General features: G+C 42.4%; 2 protein-coding genes across 2 annotated transcripts in view; one reads left to right on the top strand and one right to left on the bottom strand.

Annotated features, from left to right (window-relative positions):
* Positions 1-17,255, bottom strand: part of LOC126565670 (thioredoxin-2-like) — a 286,777-nt gene that overhangs the window by 227,792 nt on the left and 41,730 nt on the right. The window lies entirely within an intron of this gene.
* LOC126565840 (protein dissatisfaction) lies at positions 67-16,500 on the top strand. The gene is made up of 7 exons (XM_050223049.1): positions 67-158; positions 4,845-4,925; positions 4,995-5,156; positions 14,233-15,170; positions 15,236-15,334; positions 15,410-15,632; positions 16,190-16,500. Exons 1-7 carry the CDS (start codon positions 149-151, stop codon positions 16,498-16,500), a joined length of 1,824 nt encoding a protein of 607 aa, XP_050079006.1. The 5' UTR covers positions 67-148.

The following is a 17,255-nucleotide window of genomic DNA, read 5'->3' as shown; positions in this document are numbered from 1 at the left end:
TTTTGTGGATTTTATTCGAATTTTCAGTGTTTGTTTCTGAAATTTTATCGACGAAAAAGTGCATTGTGTCGGTATTTTGTTGCGGTGTGCAGCCATTCAGGCGTTTAGGCTCACGTTGGATTTCAAACTCATTTGGCAACCGCGCAGAATGGGAACAGGTACGGATTATAGCTGAATGAAAAGAGTAGACCGTAGTAATTTTACTTTCAATTCCAATTTACGTTCAAAGTATTATATTCTTTCCATTCTTTGACGATCAAATTGATTGATCATTGCATAACTTTGGGCGTAACACTGGAGTAAATGTATTGAATTGAATATCTGATAATGTGTCACACCTAAATGCATGTAATATTGTATTATATATTAGGGTTGGTCAGGTGGTGGAGCTGATAAGGTCACCGGTAGTCTTTCTAATCCAGTTGGCTATCTAACTACGTGTTATCAAACATATAAATTTGAGTTATGAGCTATCAAGTGTTTAGCCAGAAACGAAGCAGCACTTGTGGATCGTGGGGTGGCCCAGTGGTGTAGGCGACAGGGGCGCTGGTCTTCAACACTGCGTGTTTTGAGTGTGGTTTGGCTAATTTGGAAGCAAAAATAGCAAACTTTTTATTTAGAATCCCCTCGGTCCCCCTCAAAAGCACTCGTATTAATGACAAGATGTTGCTGGTCATTATCAGTCAACCGACGGTTGAGTGACACGGCCGATGTGGTACCCTAAGCCCTTGAAATATATTCATTGGAAGCTTTGTTGGTGGTGTGGCCGTCGGTATTATTAAGAAAAAAAAGCCGAGCATTTGGGAGAGCATATCACTTATTAAAAGGCATGTTTTAATTCATGTTCTACTCGGTTTCTACGAACGCTTTAAAGTCCATTCAATAATGGACATTATAATTATCAATCAATTTTGGCCGTATTGTTATCAAACAATTTTTAAACACACTGAAAATATTCAGTATTGCACTAAAATTATTCTAGGAGATGTCATTCTCGAGTCTGTTACCCACTTAAAACTTGTCTCAGGAAATTTACAAATAAAATCCTATATTTTACTTTTTGAAGATTTTCTAATCATAATTGCTGCATGAAACGTAAATTTCGATAGTAAATTTTATGCTATACGAGTGAAAACCTAAATGCCTAAATGTATGTATTGTATTCTTGTTCCAAATTTAGACAGAATAGCTTAGTAGCAAAGGAGATTAAAAATGAATCATTGTCTAAATCTAGGCGTAATCAATCTCAAACACAAGAACCCAATACGGCAACTGCAATAGGAGCCAACGGCGTTGATTATCCAACTTTGTACACCAAATCCCATCATTCGCAGTGTCCAAAATTTAAATTAACTAGCACAATGACACTGATGAAAAGAAACATACGTTATAACCACATTACACATTATCCTTTCCACTTAAGACCGAACCTCCCTCGACAGTATTCCTTCACCTTCCCGTACCATACTACAATGCTTCAAACATCACAACAAACACCAACCTCCCGTTAAACGGTTCCCCCTTTCCGTTTGTTTTCAAGTGCACCAGGCGGAACCAACACGTTCCGAATGTTTTTCTATCGGCGTCCGGTACGTTCGAGAGTTGCCCAATCGTTCGCTGTCCCACACTCTCAAAAATCCCTGCGTAACGAGTGTTTTCCTTTCACAAATATTTAAAATTAAAACAAAACAATCGAGCGCTCCTTTCTGGCTCGCTTGCGAGAAGAGGGGTGTGAATACAACAAAAAAAAAACCAAACCATCAAGTCGGTTGTTCTTCCTTGTTGCAGCTTGCTTCCAGAGAACCAGAGAGAATGAAAGGATTTAAGTTTTATTTTTCTAAAATATGAAAAACTTTCAAACTTCCTCCCCCGTTATATAAGGCGCCTCATCACAACGAGGTCAACTTCCAGCCCAGGTCAGGCTAACCGGAAAAACCAAAGGCAAACCCAACCAGAACCTAGCTCCGTGTACCGACGGCAAGCATTCGAAAGGCTCAAAAGGCCGTAAGGCACGCTCCGGTTTGTCACCGTACAGAACGGAGGATTAGAAACGCAAATAGGTTCCCAGCCCATCCTTTGTCTAGCTCACGAATCACGAATCACAAAGCCCCGACCTCAGCTCGGCCAGGGAAAAGGGTTCATCCACTCCCCCTGGGCAGGAAAAGGCAGGAGTGTGAAAGCCATCTCGATAATCGATTCGAGTGATGCGGTGCAAGCCGAACCAGCCGACCGGAAGGCGTTAGAAAAACATGAATTAAAATTTTGATTAATTTTTCAATGTTGATTTTGTGCCGTGCCCCTGGTCGTTTGGTCCCTGGTTGTGCACGGCATAAACACGTTTCCCGGGTGTATGTCCTTTTGGTCTCGGACGCCACCCAACCGAGTCGAACGAGTTTGTTTATTGAATGTTTATCTACGACCTCACTGGCCGGTCGAGTTTCTCTCGCTTCTCTCGGGACGCCATTTTGTCAAAAGTATGTCCAGTCCAGTGTGGCACAATTGGCGCCACATCACGATATCAGAAAGTTACGCCAGGTTGCACTTGCACAATTCGTACCAGGTCTTGTCTGCGGGACTTTCGCCATTGGAGAGCCATTCGACTGGATGCAATTGATTTATTGTGAGCACTGGACGTGCTCGTGCTGTTTGATCGGGCATGTGCAGTGGCGAGTAAGCCCCCATTTCCCCCGTCCATGGCCAATGTCTACTAATGTGATGTCACAGGTCACGGTAGAGACAGTGGTCAAGTCGGTTGGTTTGATTTTAGCCGGATCGATTCGGATTCGTGACGGTCGCCGGTCTAGCCGGTGTCACAAGTCTACGTGTCCGTAGTATGCAAACATTTTCCTTGGGCCGGAGCCGAAAAGTTGGCACACAGAGACCACGGCGGCACATTGGCAGTCATCTGAGGCATCGCATGGCTTTGTGAATGTGAACAGATTCAAATGTAAATCGCGATTGGTGGTAAGCACGATGATTGTTCGGAGTGGTAAAAAGTTAAACAATATCAGATTATTGGAATAAAATAAATAAAATATGCCGCTTGCTATTGATTTTTGCTTCTAGAATGGTTTACTTTTGAACGATAGCTTGTAAAAAATATTGTCTTTCAATTTCAATTAATTCATCTTGACTTGTTCGGTAGTTTACTGACTAACGAAACTTTGCGAAGGGATTACTGCGCCTAAAAGTATGCAAATAAACGTGTTTGATAAATAGTTTGTGTCTACTACTTTATTAACCAGGTTATTTTATTTACTTATAAGGTTGTTTTAAAAGCAGCCAATTAAATCTATACATAAAAAGTTATGTCTAATTTGGTAGAGCAATTAAATTTCCTTACGCTTGAAATTCAGCGATCATTCTATTGATTTTGGTTTATATTTTATTTTCATTTATATTTAAGTATATTGAAAATTGCTGTTTAATGCATACAAATCCGTAAAAATTACAATAAAAGTTTGATTCGATTTTTATTTTATCTATGCCACGAGGCGATTAACCCACTTTCAAAATTGAAAGACACCTAATAACTTCCGTATCAAACCAAAAGCTCTTGAAACCTTTTGCTTTCTTTCCTCGTTCAAAGAGCGTACCATTTTCCGGTCCCTGCGTGAGAAGTGTTACCAAACGTCAAATCAAAACAAAAGCAAAGCCAGCATTAAATGCACACCGGGCAGTAGAAGGACCAAAGTAACAAGAACAACAACAACAAAAAAAACACGCAAATGAGCATGAGACGTAATAAAAAAACAATGGCATTACGCTTAGGATGTAAGCAGCACATACTTCCCGTTCGTGAGTAAATGAGTGTTTTCACCTTTCCCGAACCGTGGAGCAAGTCCCTTTTTACGTGGCAAAATGGCAAACAGACTACGGCGTGTTGACTGTGAATCCTCTTAAAGGGCGAGCGCTAGCCCAAAAAAAAGGGTAGACTGACTAAATAATTGCTTTATTTGTGCTGCCACACTCAACACTTTTTCGTTGGTTTAGAAGAAGAAATTAGTCCTTTTTTTTTTTACTCCCCAAAGTTGGTTTCCCAAGCCAAAGGTTGGTGAAAATAAAGCACTTTGGTTTATAAATAACAAAAACGGAACCATCCAATGAAAGCTCATTAGTCACTGATTCTAGGGATGGAAATAACCAAAAGGATCACTCTCTATATCAATACAGCTCAGGGAACGTGTTAATTTAATTTGGATGAGTTTATACTTTGCTTTTCAAGGTTTTGTTAAAGTAAAATGTTGCAAGGCTTTCGAGATAAACAGAGAAAGTTGGGACCTTTTCTAGACCTTTTTAAAACATTCTAACATTTTCACTAAATGTTGCTAACAATTAATATTTCGTGTTCTGCAATGACCGCTGACTACAGTATCCCTAAATGTATGCAAAAAATTCTAAAAATCTTCTTAGGAACTCGAGGAACGTTGTTTTTCATTTATCCGTAAAGGCGTTGAATTTGCTAGGAGTTGATTCAATCAATTGTTGTGGGATGTAAGTCCACAATTACTGGTCCTCACAGCTAGAAGTCTTTGGTCGTAGACAGCTCGTTTGTGAACTACCTGCTAAAAAAAATAATATCAGTTAACGCCTATGGTTATGCAATCCATGTAGAAATGTTGTACTATTCGGACCATATAAACATCTAGTTGAAGCCGCTTTAAAGGAAGCTGATACTTAAGTATAAAAATCTTTATTTAAGCTACTTGAACATGCAACATAACATAAATAAATGTAATACTTGTTCACAAGAAGTAATAACCATTAATATCAATATGTAAAGCACTATAATAATCGTTGTGTTTTCCTTCCATTTACCTGCTCACTCACTCTAACCTATTGAGGTGACAGATTGCTAGACATACCGTGCAAAGTGTGTGGAGACCGCAGCTCGGGCAAACACTACGGCATCTACAGTTGCGATGGTAAGCCCCCTAGCCTCAGACCCAGAATAAGTATTGCTCTACAATGTTTCTTTTCCATCTCCTGGCCAGGCTGTTCCGGGTTCTTCAAGCGCAGCATACATCGAAACCGGGTGTACACGTGTAAGGCGGCCGGTGAGCTAAAGGGTCGCTGCCCGGTCGACAAAACGCATCGTAACCAGTGCCGTGCCTGTCGGCTTTCCAAGTGCTTCCAGTCGGCGATGAACAAGGACGGTAAGTACAGACGCCACTGTACAGACTTGCCAAGAAGTTCCCACCTTCGGGAAGTGTCGGGAAGAAGGGCGTGTGACGTTTGTTTGCGAATCGTTTGCCATATTATGCATCGCGCTCGCGTTTAGCACTGATTATGGCGTGCTGGAATCGCTAATCAACTGCGAACGGTTGCGGTTTGATGCGGTGATTGTCGGCTGTCTGTCGACTAAAATGGTGGATGACAATTTTCCACCACGATCCACGAAAATGAACGGCTGCCTGTAAACACAGATGGCAGATTTCCGGCCCAGAGTTCAGGGCAGGGGAAACCCCCGTCATGGAAACAGGAACAGTAACAGAACGGCGTAATCGGCATTTTCCATCATTTTCCGCATCGCTTTTTTCACCACCACGTACTTCCGACTTGGCAAACAAATCAAATGAAGCGTTCCATTACATTTTCCCACCATCGTTCGCGTGGGTTTGAACCACGCTTCACGGATGCTGAGTTTGAACCATTTTTTCCCACCTTTCGCCACAACGGCACAAGAAACCTCCCAGCGACCCAGGATCCTCTTCTGTCACGCCAGGCGTTAAGAAGCTTGTCACCAATTTGTTCATCGCGTGGAAAATACGATCCCTCGGAGCGAGCGTTTGGGGGGTGCGTACGAGAGTCGAGTGTCGAGAGCTCGAGCTAAGTGCGGGCATTTGATGGAAAACCAAAAACGGAATCCCTGTAATCCGCCGGAAAGCGATATTTTCCAGTAATGTCGTCTTTTAGTGGTTTTGGCGGAAGTACGGCAGTACGATGATAATGTGGTCGGGTCGGGCACATTTTGTCAGCGTGAAGCCATATTTTGTGCGACGGTGAGCTTTTGCTTTTCCCATTTTTCGCCTGCCTTGGTTCTGTTCGGTTGTACGATTGTTGATTGAGCGAATCGAATTGAAAATGAAGAATCAACATGGTACACTCCTGTTTGCTCAGTTGCACATTTAAGTGAACGGTTTCTCGTGGTATTACTGTAGTGTTAGTATCATCATAATTTGAAATTTGAAATTTGTCTTTCGCAGTTACAACGATTTATTTTTGTTTATTCTTGTTATTGCATGATTTTTAAGCTAAATAAGACAATGAACAATAATTAACTTTGTTTTCAAGGTATGAACAATCCAAAGCTACAAATTTCATGTATTTCAGTTCGTGGTTAGCCGGATCATCTCATGTTGAGTTTGTGCGCCAAAAGCTATGCAATGTCTCATCCGTTGCTTGATCAAATGTTACAATATCTAGGGCTATTAAAAAAACTCTCACTCATTGTTCTTTTTTTGCCTAACAAAATCACAAATGTAGGATGATAGTGCGCTCCAAGGCTTTACAGATATATTAATTTAAAATGCAGCATTTTGTAGTAGTTCCGGAACATAGTTTACTTACTTACTTCCCTCGTAACTCACTTATCAGGTGATACAACCGTCACCGTCTAGCACTTTCGAGTGCCAATCCAATATTCCTTCCGTTTTGGCAATCGCATCGACGCTATCACTCCATCTGAACCTGTGATACCTAACACATCTCCTCTGTCCGTTGAGACCACTCGAAAATACTTTAAGAGCTAGGTGGCCCCCCAGGGCATTCTCGATGAGCATGTTCCTTCTCGAACGCGGCTAAGAGCGACAAAGTCTATGTCTGAAAGGGGTCCTAAGAGGGGAGAAGTTCCCTCAGACTATAGTATGATGAGCCGGCAGGAGGCACCCTTACCCGTAGCTCGACTAAAAATGTGCAATATCCTATCGGTATATCATCCCTACGTAAATTAATTGCTGTTAACATGGCCACTAACGGTGCCACCATTTTATTGGGTTTGGCCTCCTTAATCTCCATTTCTAGGTTTGGTGCAGTATGTTCGATCCTTCTGCTACATAGGAGAACCTCAAATCAATTATGTCTATCTAATTAGCGTATTTCAGGATCTAGATAGACTTGTAGATGAAGATCCCTGAAGTTTTCACCTCCGCGTCTCGGAAAGTCCTCTCTAGCGTCAGATCGAAGTACATCTACTTGCCGCAAGTCCTTAGTTGTAGCAAAGGATTTTGACAGTTTTCCACATGCGGCATTCAAACCTATGAAAAGCTGCTGCTCCACCATCTTCTCCAAGATTGGCCGCATTTTGTAGAGTCAATGGCAAAATCTTGCAGGAGGTATTCGACACCGTAATACCTCTGTACTTGCTGCACTCTGGTCTGTCTCCCTTCCTGTATATCTGATAGATGATGAAAAAATGCCAATCGTAAGCCACATTTCACACTTTCTCTGCTTTTACACAACGCAGTACTTAAGCCGTTCAGCTTCAGTTTACTCCAACTTATCACTCACTGTCATACCAGGAAAGTATTTCCTAGGCTTGTAGATATGCTTCAGCTTCCTTGTTTGGCATCTATCCCTTTACTTCTGAAGGGACGGCCTGGCCGTATTACTAATTGAATATTGTTTATGTTGCATAATTTTTTTTTTAATTCTTGTAGAACAGCCAGGCCGTATTGCAATAGCGTTTATGTTACATAAAAAATAAGCACTGTTTTAAAAAGCATAGTATTAAACATTATTCCACAGCTAAATGCTAAAATCGATTTCCATAACAATTCTTTTGCATAAAGTATTAATCTTTCCTTTCTATAATTTCAATCAATGTCAGAAAAATTTGTTCTCGGAAAAAAGCACATTTGCTTAGTTTGTGGAAATATTTGAATATTTTGTGTATCGATAGCCCAACATAATATTTTATCCTCCTCCTGGAACCATACCTTTCATCCAACAGCAAATGTGACAAATCTGCATAAACTTGCAAACATTAATCCACACATAGAAAACACTAAACAACATCCAACAGATGCGCGGATAGCTTGAAGTACAATTGGTGGAAAAGGGGGAAAGATCACTAAATCGTTTGTCGGATAAATATTGGAACCGGCGAATCCGGTAAGCCACGGACTCAGTTGCAAATAGTGCTGCCCGCTGCACTACTTGGTGCAAGTGAATATCGTAGGCTTCAGCAGCTCAACGCCCTCGTCTAATATGCTCATTGCGCTGAAACAAAAACAAGCACCGATAGGTAGGGTAGATAGGGTTGGGTGTAGGCGTAGGTGCATGTATCCGAAAACCGGTTAAAATGTCTGACAAATTCGGTGTCATCAACATTGAAACAGTATTCACGCCAATGCGCAGTTCGCGGTAAAATCAACCCAAAAAATGGGGTGAATGTTGGTGGGTGGGCGATGGTGCGAGATGAAACGGAATCATATGCCACCGACCTGAGCTGTAGGTGATGGTGGTGGAAACGAAACTTTGGCAAGGATATGTGCCGTTGTTTTCCACCCGAATAACCCGAATACGCCCGTTCTGGAACGCAGCGATGTGGAAAAGCCGACCACGGACTTAGCACCCTATCCTGTTTCACCCCTCCCTTCCTCCCTCCCTCACTTTGGGTAAGGTGCGAATTAAGATGAAAAACAACTGTACGCACGAATCGGTGAATGGTTGGTGAATATCTCGCATCATCAAAAAGATTCATGACCCGACACATCCAAATAGTCGCTTCCCAGAGCATTACGAATCGAAACACTGGCTGGCTTCTAATGAGTGGATAGGGATGGGAGAGGCAGTGAAGAATTAGGATGGAGATGAAATGGTCCTGGCCAATACCGCATGAAGCATCGCTGGGAATCGGGACACTTGTGTTGCCGCGCTCGGTGAGTGAAAACGCGCGCGTGAATATCCTTTTTGGCGTTGTGTGCTCACCGGTTTCTGCGTGTGTGTGTGTGTGCGTGTGTGTGTTTTGGCGGGGACATAAATATTTACTTGCTACATGCTGCATGCACACCTCCCACATGCTATGGTCACATAAGCACCCACCCCACCCACACATATGTTCTCGCCTTTCGTTCGCCTTCATGACGGAGCAAAACCCACCCTACACACCCTACCTAAGCAAACTCCGAAAAGGGAAAACATTCGAGTGGCTTAACAGGGCGAAATTAGCTAATTTATAATTAATTTGGTGCCGCGATCAAAACAAAACCCACTTTTCACAACTTGTGTTATGGAGGGGGTGTGGGATTCTTCTTTTTTTTTCGTTTTTGGTGCTCGCTTGCCGCATCTGTTTCATGTGGGGAAATGCATTTCCGGGTTTAGCGTCACCTCCATAGCATAGCAACCCTCCTACAGGTAGGACTACACTATCCATCCCATCCTCCGTAATGATCAATGTATTCTGTGCGTCATGTGGAAAACGGACGATTTTGTTTTTGGTCAAAACTCTTGTGTCGGCTTTGGGGAAAGCATTAAAACTTCATAAACAGTCAGACTGGTTCCCACGGAAATTGGAAAACTCCTGCAGCTTCCACGATGCGTGCCCTTTTTTTGTGTTCTCACACAATTCTCTCGGGGAGGGCGATTCCTAGGGATTCGCTACTTGTATTCTTCCTATTGAGCTCGCGTGGGTGACAATTCCAGCACGCATCGGTAAGGGTGAAACGATAGATAGAGCACACAGTGTAACCAACATTAGCCGAGGTCAACGGGATACAGCACTTCACTTCACCTTACAGTTCATTACAGAGCGATTCGTTACGTTTACGTGTGTGCGTTTCATCGATTGACCTGGGATGGATTTTCTTGGCCTTCGCCACACCTTTCATCTCGATGGGATGATGATGATGGTGGAAACTCGATACAGCTGTTGTGTGTGAGTTCGTTTCCACCGGACAATGGTCATCAACAAGTTGAATTGTGAGCATTAAGAGTGATCTGTCAGCTTCACAATGCGAAGCGTTTGAGGCTTGTGCGTTGTTTGAAAATAAAAACGGTGTACTGCCGTAATACTGGCGGGGTTCACAAAGGGGATGGAAACTGCAAGGTAATGCAGTGTGAATTATCGGGTACGTTTTGTTCGGATGTGGGCTGACGTATTTATAAAGCAAGAGAATATTTATGAACTAAAGAAGCAGGAAAAATAGTAGCTAAAAATTGAAACAAATTCCTTTAAAAATTGTGGTTGGTATTCAACGCCTTAAAGTATGCAAATGTGATTTCAACGAGTACTTTAGTTTACTCATGGTTGATTTAGTTTTTATGTGAAGGCTGGGCGGACCGGATTGCTTTACGGTGGGTTATGCTTGATGTTAAAACACTGTTCTTACTAAATGTTTCAATTAAATATGTTGAAACATTTAGTAATAAATATGGGCTTGCTTTGTTAGAAAGAATGGTTTACTACGTCATGGATGGAATTTTAACCCCGGTCCTGCCGTGTAAAGACCGGCGATGCTGTGGCCTCTTCCATCAGGAGTCCCTTTACCGATACGGATACGATCCCGTAATTATATGGTCAGTTTAAGGTATGCTTTGATTAGTTTTGGCTTTATCAAATCAAGGCATAGTTCTCGATAATAATAAGAAATTGGGGATAATTCTTTATCAGGATCAATTAACTAAAACGTTGATCGGAGGTACTTAACGATTTCTACACCTACTAAGCTGATGTATTCACTTTCAAGCACTTCAATGAAATTTGCATAAATCGTTCCTCACCAGTGCTTGGGCTTTCCATCAAAAGAAAGACGGCAAAAACTGCTTTCCCTCCACACAAAATCGTATTATTGTCATTTTAGCTTTCAAGTTCTTCCCCGATTTTGCGCTTCCCGAGCTACCTTCTCAAATGTTGCCTGTGTTGCCTTGCCACAATTTCTTCTAGAAGCACGATTAGCATACCAGCATGCCTGTTAGCTTAGCCAAATTGCGAATAAATCACATCGTCAGCCATCGTAACCACCCCGCCATCATATTCTGGCATCATTATCCGAGTCTAAAAGTTGGGCAAGATTTCGCTTCCGACCTCTATCGAGCACCCGCATCTTTTGCCTATTCGGAGACTATTTTCTTAGACACGTACACTCATCGCATTAGCACCACTCGCACTCTCCCCTTGGAGAAGAAAGTACCACAAGTCGGGCAAATGGCGGGGGGGGGGGGACTAGGCTTGAAATTTCCATCTTCAAAACGGTACACCACCACAACAGAAAACGATCCAGGATCAATATTTGAGTTTGAGGTCTCTACCCCAGTTTCTGATGGTTTGTGTCCCTGTGCCTGTGAAGGAGACGTCACTTATGAGAGACAAAACTCCGCACCCGGAAAGGAAAACCAGGGTTTTAAGTTTTGCATAAAAGTCTTAAGCAACATCAAGAAACCACTTGAAACCGGTTTGATACTCGGTCCTGGGGTATTTTTTGAAGGGGGGAAACTTTTTCATTCTAGTCCACCCAGCCGACAAAATTGAGCTGAAGGTATATGGTACGATTTGGATTCTGTTTTCCTCTGAAAGGCTCATTACATGCTGCCATGTTTTTTGGTCGTTTTAAAAAAAAGGATTAAAAGATCCTTCGGGCGTCAAAAGTTATACGCCAATGGAACGAATCCCCTTTTAATGCTTCTTCTGGGAAACTTTAATCACTTTCCAGAAATTGAGAAACTCTGCCCTCAAAAAAGACATTTCCCTTCCAACGGCACCTCTATGGATTTCGGTTTTGAGCATTACTTTTCGTCTTTTAATTTCGAATCTCACAGTAGTTTAAGATTCTCTACGAAAGATACAAATACAAAGAGAGATACATTTCGCCTTCTTCTGTGACAGAGACACAAAACCAACCCTACGTCCTAAGAGATCCTTTTTTTTAAATCGCCATTCACACCATCCGGAACACTTGACATTCTCAAGTCTAAAAGTAAATCGCTCGCAAACATTAAATGTCGATCAAACCCGATAGAAAGGATTATGCACTTCATTGCGAACGGTCTAATTCTGTCCGTCTTTTCTCTCTCTCTCTCTCCTCGTAAGAAGGTCCTCCATCCTCCTAAGAAGCATTTTTCATAAAAGGGAAACATTTTTCCTCTTTATTCCATCCACAAACGCAATCCTCATCCGGCTGATCAGCTGACACCTTTCCCAGGCTCTGTATGCTGTCATGTGCGTTAAGTCATGTGTCAAAATGTTACAGCACGGCAACATCGAGCAAAGAAGGGCGAGTTAGGGCGAACCGGGTGGAAAAATCCAGGGAAACGGAACAGTATCCTAAGCCGCTTTTCGGTCCCGCCTGCGCCCTCCTTGAGCATCACAGGCTTTCCGAACGAAACTCCACCTTTGATGATGTTTGTGGATGTTTGATGATGATCCGGGACCGATCCGAATCGATTTCCATCCCGTTCGTGGTGGCAATTAACCCCCCAGGAAGGCTCTCCCACCACGGTGATGGTAATCGTATAAATTTCGTCCCCTTTTCAGAACCAATCAAGTGTTAAACGCAAATCATCGTGTGGACTTGCTTGGCTGGGCATTCGTGAAGCAAATCGGGCCCGAAAAAGCCTGTGTCCGATCGTTTAGCAAGCATTGTGTTTATTCGATCGTATTTTTCACATGACCTAATTAGATTAGATGACAATTAGGTAAATGAACTGTGGAACAACTGTGCTTGTGGTTTGGGTGGGTGTGTAAAGAAATGTTTGTGAACACAACCCAAATTGACTGCTGGTAGGTTGAGTGATCTGTTCTGAACCTGTACAAAATTGCAGAAGGAGTCTTGCGACAAACATTTAAATTGTGAATATTTGGAATTAAATAGTCTGTTAAAATGTGTAAAAGAAAATTTTCTACCAAGCTAATTTTCTTAAAGATTGCGTTTTTGTTTAGAGATTACTCAACGTTATTATTGGCGTATGACTTTCGCCAGCTAAATTGTTGTAAAACCGAATATTTGCATATATTTGGGGGTGTAAATCAATTATACAATCCATCATTATCCAGAGGGAAAAATTTCATAGCCGATCTCTTGTATATTGCCTGGTAAATATGAATCCGAAATTATTTAATTTCCTTCAAATGAGCGCTTGTATATGTTTATTGTGTGTTGAAGTAACGGCTAGTTGACTTAAGTTGATTAACCTAGATGACCATCCATGGTCATCGATTTCTTAATCAAGAAGTCTGTAAATATGTACATATATCCAAACATAAAACAGAGCAGAAAACAGGAAACAGATCAATCAGGAAACAGAATTTAAAACCAAATGTTAACAGAAGTAGTAATCCTGAAATTTGCTCTTTCATCATCAAGCTCCTGGAAGACATTATTCTTCCATAAAGTAAATACAGACTGAATGAAGAATTGACACCTCTAGACGAATTCAACATTCAACCGGCATGGATTTCTTAACACCCACCCAGAAGATGGCTATTTTTGGATATTTAATCACACGGTTGTTCTATTAAAATTATGTATAATCCATACACAGGGAAGTTTGTATCATCATAAGGCATATTAAGGAAATGAATTTTGTTTAAAAAGGACTACTAAATCTTAGCAATCTCCATTACAAACCGACCCCAATTGCGTTATTTGCACGACTACGATTTTCGGGAGAATTTTTGAAAAACATATAGTACCACGTTTTATGTCGAATTTATACTAGAGTTAGAGTTGGGTTTGTACTAGCGCTACTCAATTAGGATTTCAAGTTCCTATTTTCCCAATATTTCTTCTGTCTTAAGTTTTCTAAAATGTTACTAAAGCAAATTCTATCTTCCTTTTAAAATATAGATCTTTATCGATTTAATCAGATACAAATCGAAACTAAACTTGTCTGATAATTGTTTTGTATTTTTTTGTAAAATAAAAATAAAATAAAAACTTAATACCGAGAACAAGGGCCTGAAACAAATCGAAACTGCTTGAGGCCATCAATCAATCAAGTGCATGGAAGAATCGATTGCATGTTCAATTAAAGGAAAGTGTAAAAAAAAATTTACTTCATCTGTGGTGCGCAAAAAACTCGCTTCGCGGAAATGGATAAAATTGCCTCTAGGAAAATGAAGAAAATCCGTTTTGGAATCGCCGTTTTGCTTATCTTTTTTCTCACAGATGAAGGTGATGCGAATTTAGCTCGCTTAAGCTGTCAAAATAGAGCTCTCCATTATTGCGTTGATTAGTTGAACAATTTTCTTACACTATTCCTCCAATACAGCTTCCACTATGGTTCTCATTACAGCGGTTCAACACGAACGTGGCCCGCGGAAACCGAAGCTACAGCATCTACAAGCAAACGGAGGCCACCCGGGACATCCGCATCTGTCCGGGGCGTTCGTTAACAGTGCATCGTACGGGCACGCGATGTCTCACTTCCCGCCTAGCCTTCACCATTCAGCCATGACCGGTTCGAACACACTGCTCCACCATCCGCAACCACTCTCGTTCGCTCCACTCGGCCATCACATGGGGCCCTCGTTACTGCCCCCGGTCAAACTGGAACAGAGCAAGTTCGAGTTCTCACTCGGAGGACCCAATCGTGGTGGTGATGGAGGAGGTGGACAAATGCCAGGAGCAAACATGCTGTCACCGATCAAGATAGAGCACGGCAAAATGACGTCTGTTGGTGGGTTCGAGTTTTCGCCGACTGGCCACATGCAGCATATGTACAAGTCGCTGGAACCGATGCCCCCTTCGCCAACCGACTCCAAGAGCTCCATAAGTGTTGACTCACCGTCCGAAAGTCTCACCAGCCCTCACTCGACCGTGGACGGAAGTTCCAGTGTGCTCAGTCCAACACCAATCAATGCCACCAGCTTAAGCCTTCCGTCGCCACTGTCCCAGAACGGTGTGCTTGACATACTGATGAGCACGGACAAGTGCCAAGAGTTCATCCAGTACCAGATGCATAATAGCAGTATCACTTTCCCTGCATTTACACCCGTCAGTAGCGCCTCGAGCGGAATCACGCTGGGGAGCCCTGTGCAGACACCTACATCGGCACCACCGCCTCATATGCCACAAGTGCCAGTACCGCCGTCATCGACAGCTTCATCGATGGGGTCTGCACCACCTCCACCACCACCACCGCCCCCACTCGTCCCGCATCCGATCGCACTGACTGCTCTACCGCCCGAGGGACCAGCCATTGTGCGACTTCCGACCTGGGAGATTCTACAGGTAAGCCATCTTATCCACATGATTCGGTCCTGGATGATCCACAGCATTATTATGCTTTCTCACAGGAAACAACAGCCCGATTGCTGTTCATGTCCGTACGATGGGTGCGCTGCCTAATTCCATTCCAGACGCTCTCCAAAAATGACCAACACTTACTTCTGCAGGTAAGCAGACAACAGCACGCCACTAGCTGAAACATTCGGATTCATCTATTCTTCACTTATGATCTCTTTTCTCAGGAATCGTGGAAGGAACTCTTTCTGCTCAACTTTGCTCAATGGAGTGTACCGTGGGATTTGAGCAGTCTTCTCGATTCCCCTCAGGTGCGCGATCGTTTGCCTCCGGATGCGGCTACCCAACTGGAGATGAAGACGATGCAGGAGATTCTTTGCCGGTTTCGACAGATCTCACCAGATCTTAGTGAGTTGGGATGTATGAAGGCGGTGATCCTCTTCTCACCGGGTAAGTAACTCTTAGAAGATATGTCTTTTTTGTTGTATTTAATTTTAATTCTATAATGCCACTTATGAACATAATGATCGATTTTACCATCTGTCAAATCAATTTGACAACTGAATTAACGATGTTTGGCAGAAAAGAATAAAGTTTTCTAAGACAGTTTTCTTGAATTTGGAATTTGTAAAGATTGCTGCAGTGACTTTAGTCTTTTTTTTCTTGTCATAGAAATGCAACAGAAGTTTGTTAATAAACCGTACAATTTTTTTTTATTTATTCGTCATAAACAAGATACATGATTAAAACATTCCTTTTTTATGGCTCAGCGTTTCGCTTTGAATTTTAAAACGATCGAATGAAAAATGCTGCAATGCAACATGCTTAAACTTGTGCTGCATTTTGCATACTTTTTGGCGCGTATTTCTATAATTGCAGGGGATTTCCCTTAAATTCTGTTACTTTGTTTTACGAATTGCATATCTTTCGTGCCAAATACGGCTTTGCGATACATAAAATCATAACAGAAAGCTAGAAATGACATCATCCCTCAATTCCTTTTACAGAAACGTCCGAGCTGTGTGACGTTCAGCCGGTTGAGATGCTGCAGGACCAAGCCCAGTGTGTCCTTTCGGAGCACGTACGAGTCCGCTATCCTCGCCAACCGACCCGGTTCGGACGGCTTCTGCTTCTACTGCCGCTACTACGCACGATCCGATCCACCACCATCGAGACGCTGTTCTTCAAGGAAACGATCGGTACCGTCCCTATTTCTCGACTACTGATCGACATGTACCAGATGGAAAAGTACACCGACCTCGAGGGAGGAACGGGAGGCACACCAACGCCAAACGGTGCCATAACACCCAAGGCATAAATCTGGCCCTCTGTCCTTATCGTTCCATATCGTCATCGTTACACCCGCAATACCCTCTCTCTTCGGTATTGTGGAATTCTTTTGGTGCTTTTTAATTTCCCAAAAACATCACCGCACACAGTAGAAAGACACCGCCGAAACCGTCCGGTTTTGTGGGTAAAGCATCGAGCGCAAAAGAATCGTGCTCGCCGGGTTGCAACATGTTTCTGGGGTAAAAGTATATTTTCAACGCCTTCGGCTGTTTGAGTTTTATTCCGTACCGCTATTTCGTGTGGGAAGAATGTAGTCAGTATTCTTGTTTTTTTGCCCCCTGTAGTCTTCAGTGTTGCGAGTTCTTGTGATTCACATGTTCACAACTTTTTTCGAAGCAACAGTAATAAGACAGAAAAAAGAACTCGGCAACGTTGCGTTCAAAAATCAGATACTTTTTTCCCCATCAAATGCCATCTGTGTCGCACACTGCAGCGGCCGATAGGAAAACCTTTTTTGTGGTATTTTTATAAGGTGTGGTTCGTGAACAATTTTTGAGCACACATTGAAAAACAATGCTTACAGCCTGTGAACATCTGACCGCGGCTCAATTTGCGACGAAATTATGTTATTTTTCAATTTGCAAAATAAATCTCCAACTTCCATTCGGTAAGAAGAAACGAGTGATGATTGTTTTGCTTTCAACATTAAAAACACACGTTTGCAAGGTGAAATTCAAATGTGCCAAGATAAGTAAAAGTCAACCAACATTGAGCGCATAGAAA

The sequence above is a fragment of the Anopheles maculipalpis genome, chromosome 3RL, assembly GCF_943734695.1.
Source record: "Anopheles maculipalpis chromosome 3RL, idAnoMacuDA_375_x, whole genome shotgun sequence".
Taxonomy (NCBI): Eukaryota; Metazoa; Arthropoda; class Insecta; order Diptera; family Culicidae; genus Anopheles; species Anopheles maculipalpis.
The sequence above is the reverse complement of the archived record's forward strand: the minus strand, read 5'-3'. Positions and strand labels throughout refer to the sequence as shown.

What these genes read in the sequence shown, in the direction of transcription:
- LOC126565840 (XM_050223049.1), top strand. An exon ending in GTCGGCGATGAACAAGGACG is followed by an intron (nt 5,157 to 14,232) that starts GTAAGTACAGAC and finishes TTCTCATTACAG; the next exon opens with CGGTTCAACACGAACGTGGC. An exon ending in ACCAACACTTACTTCTGCAG is followed by an intron (nt 15,335 to 15,409) that starts GTAAGCAGACAA and finishes CTCTTTTCTCAG; the next exon opens with GAATCGTGGAAGGAACTCTT.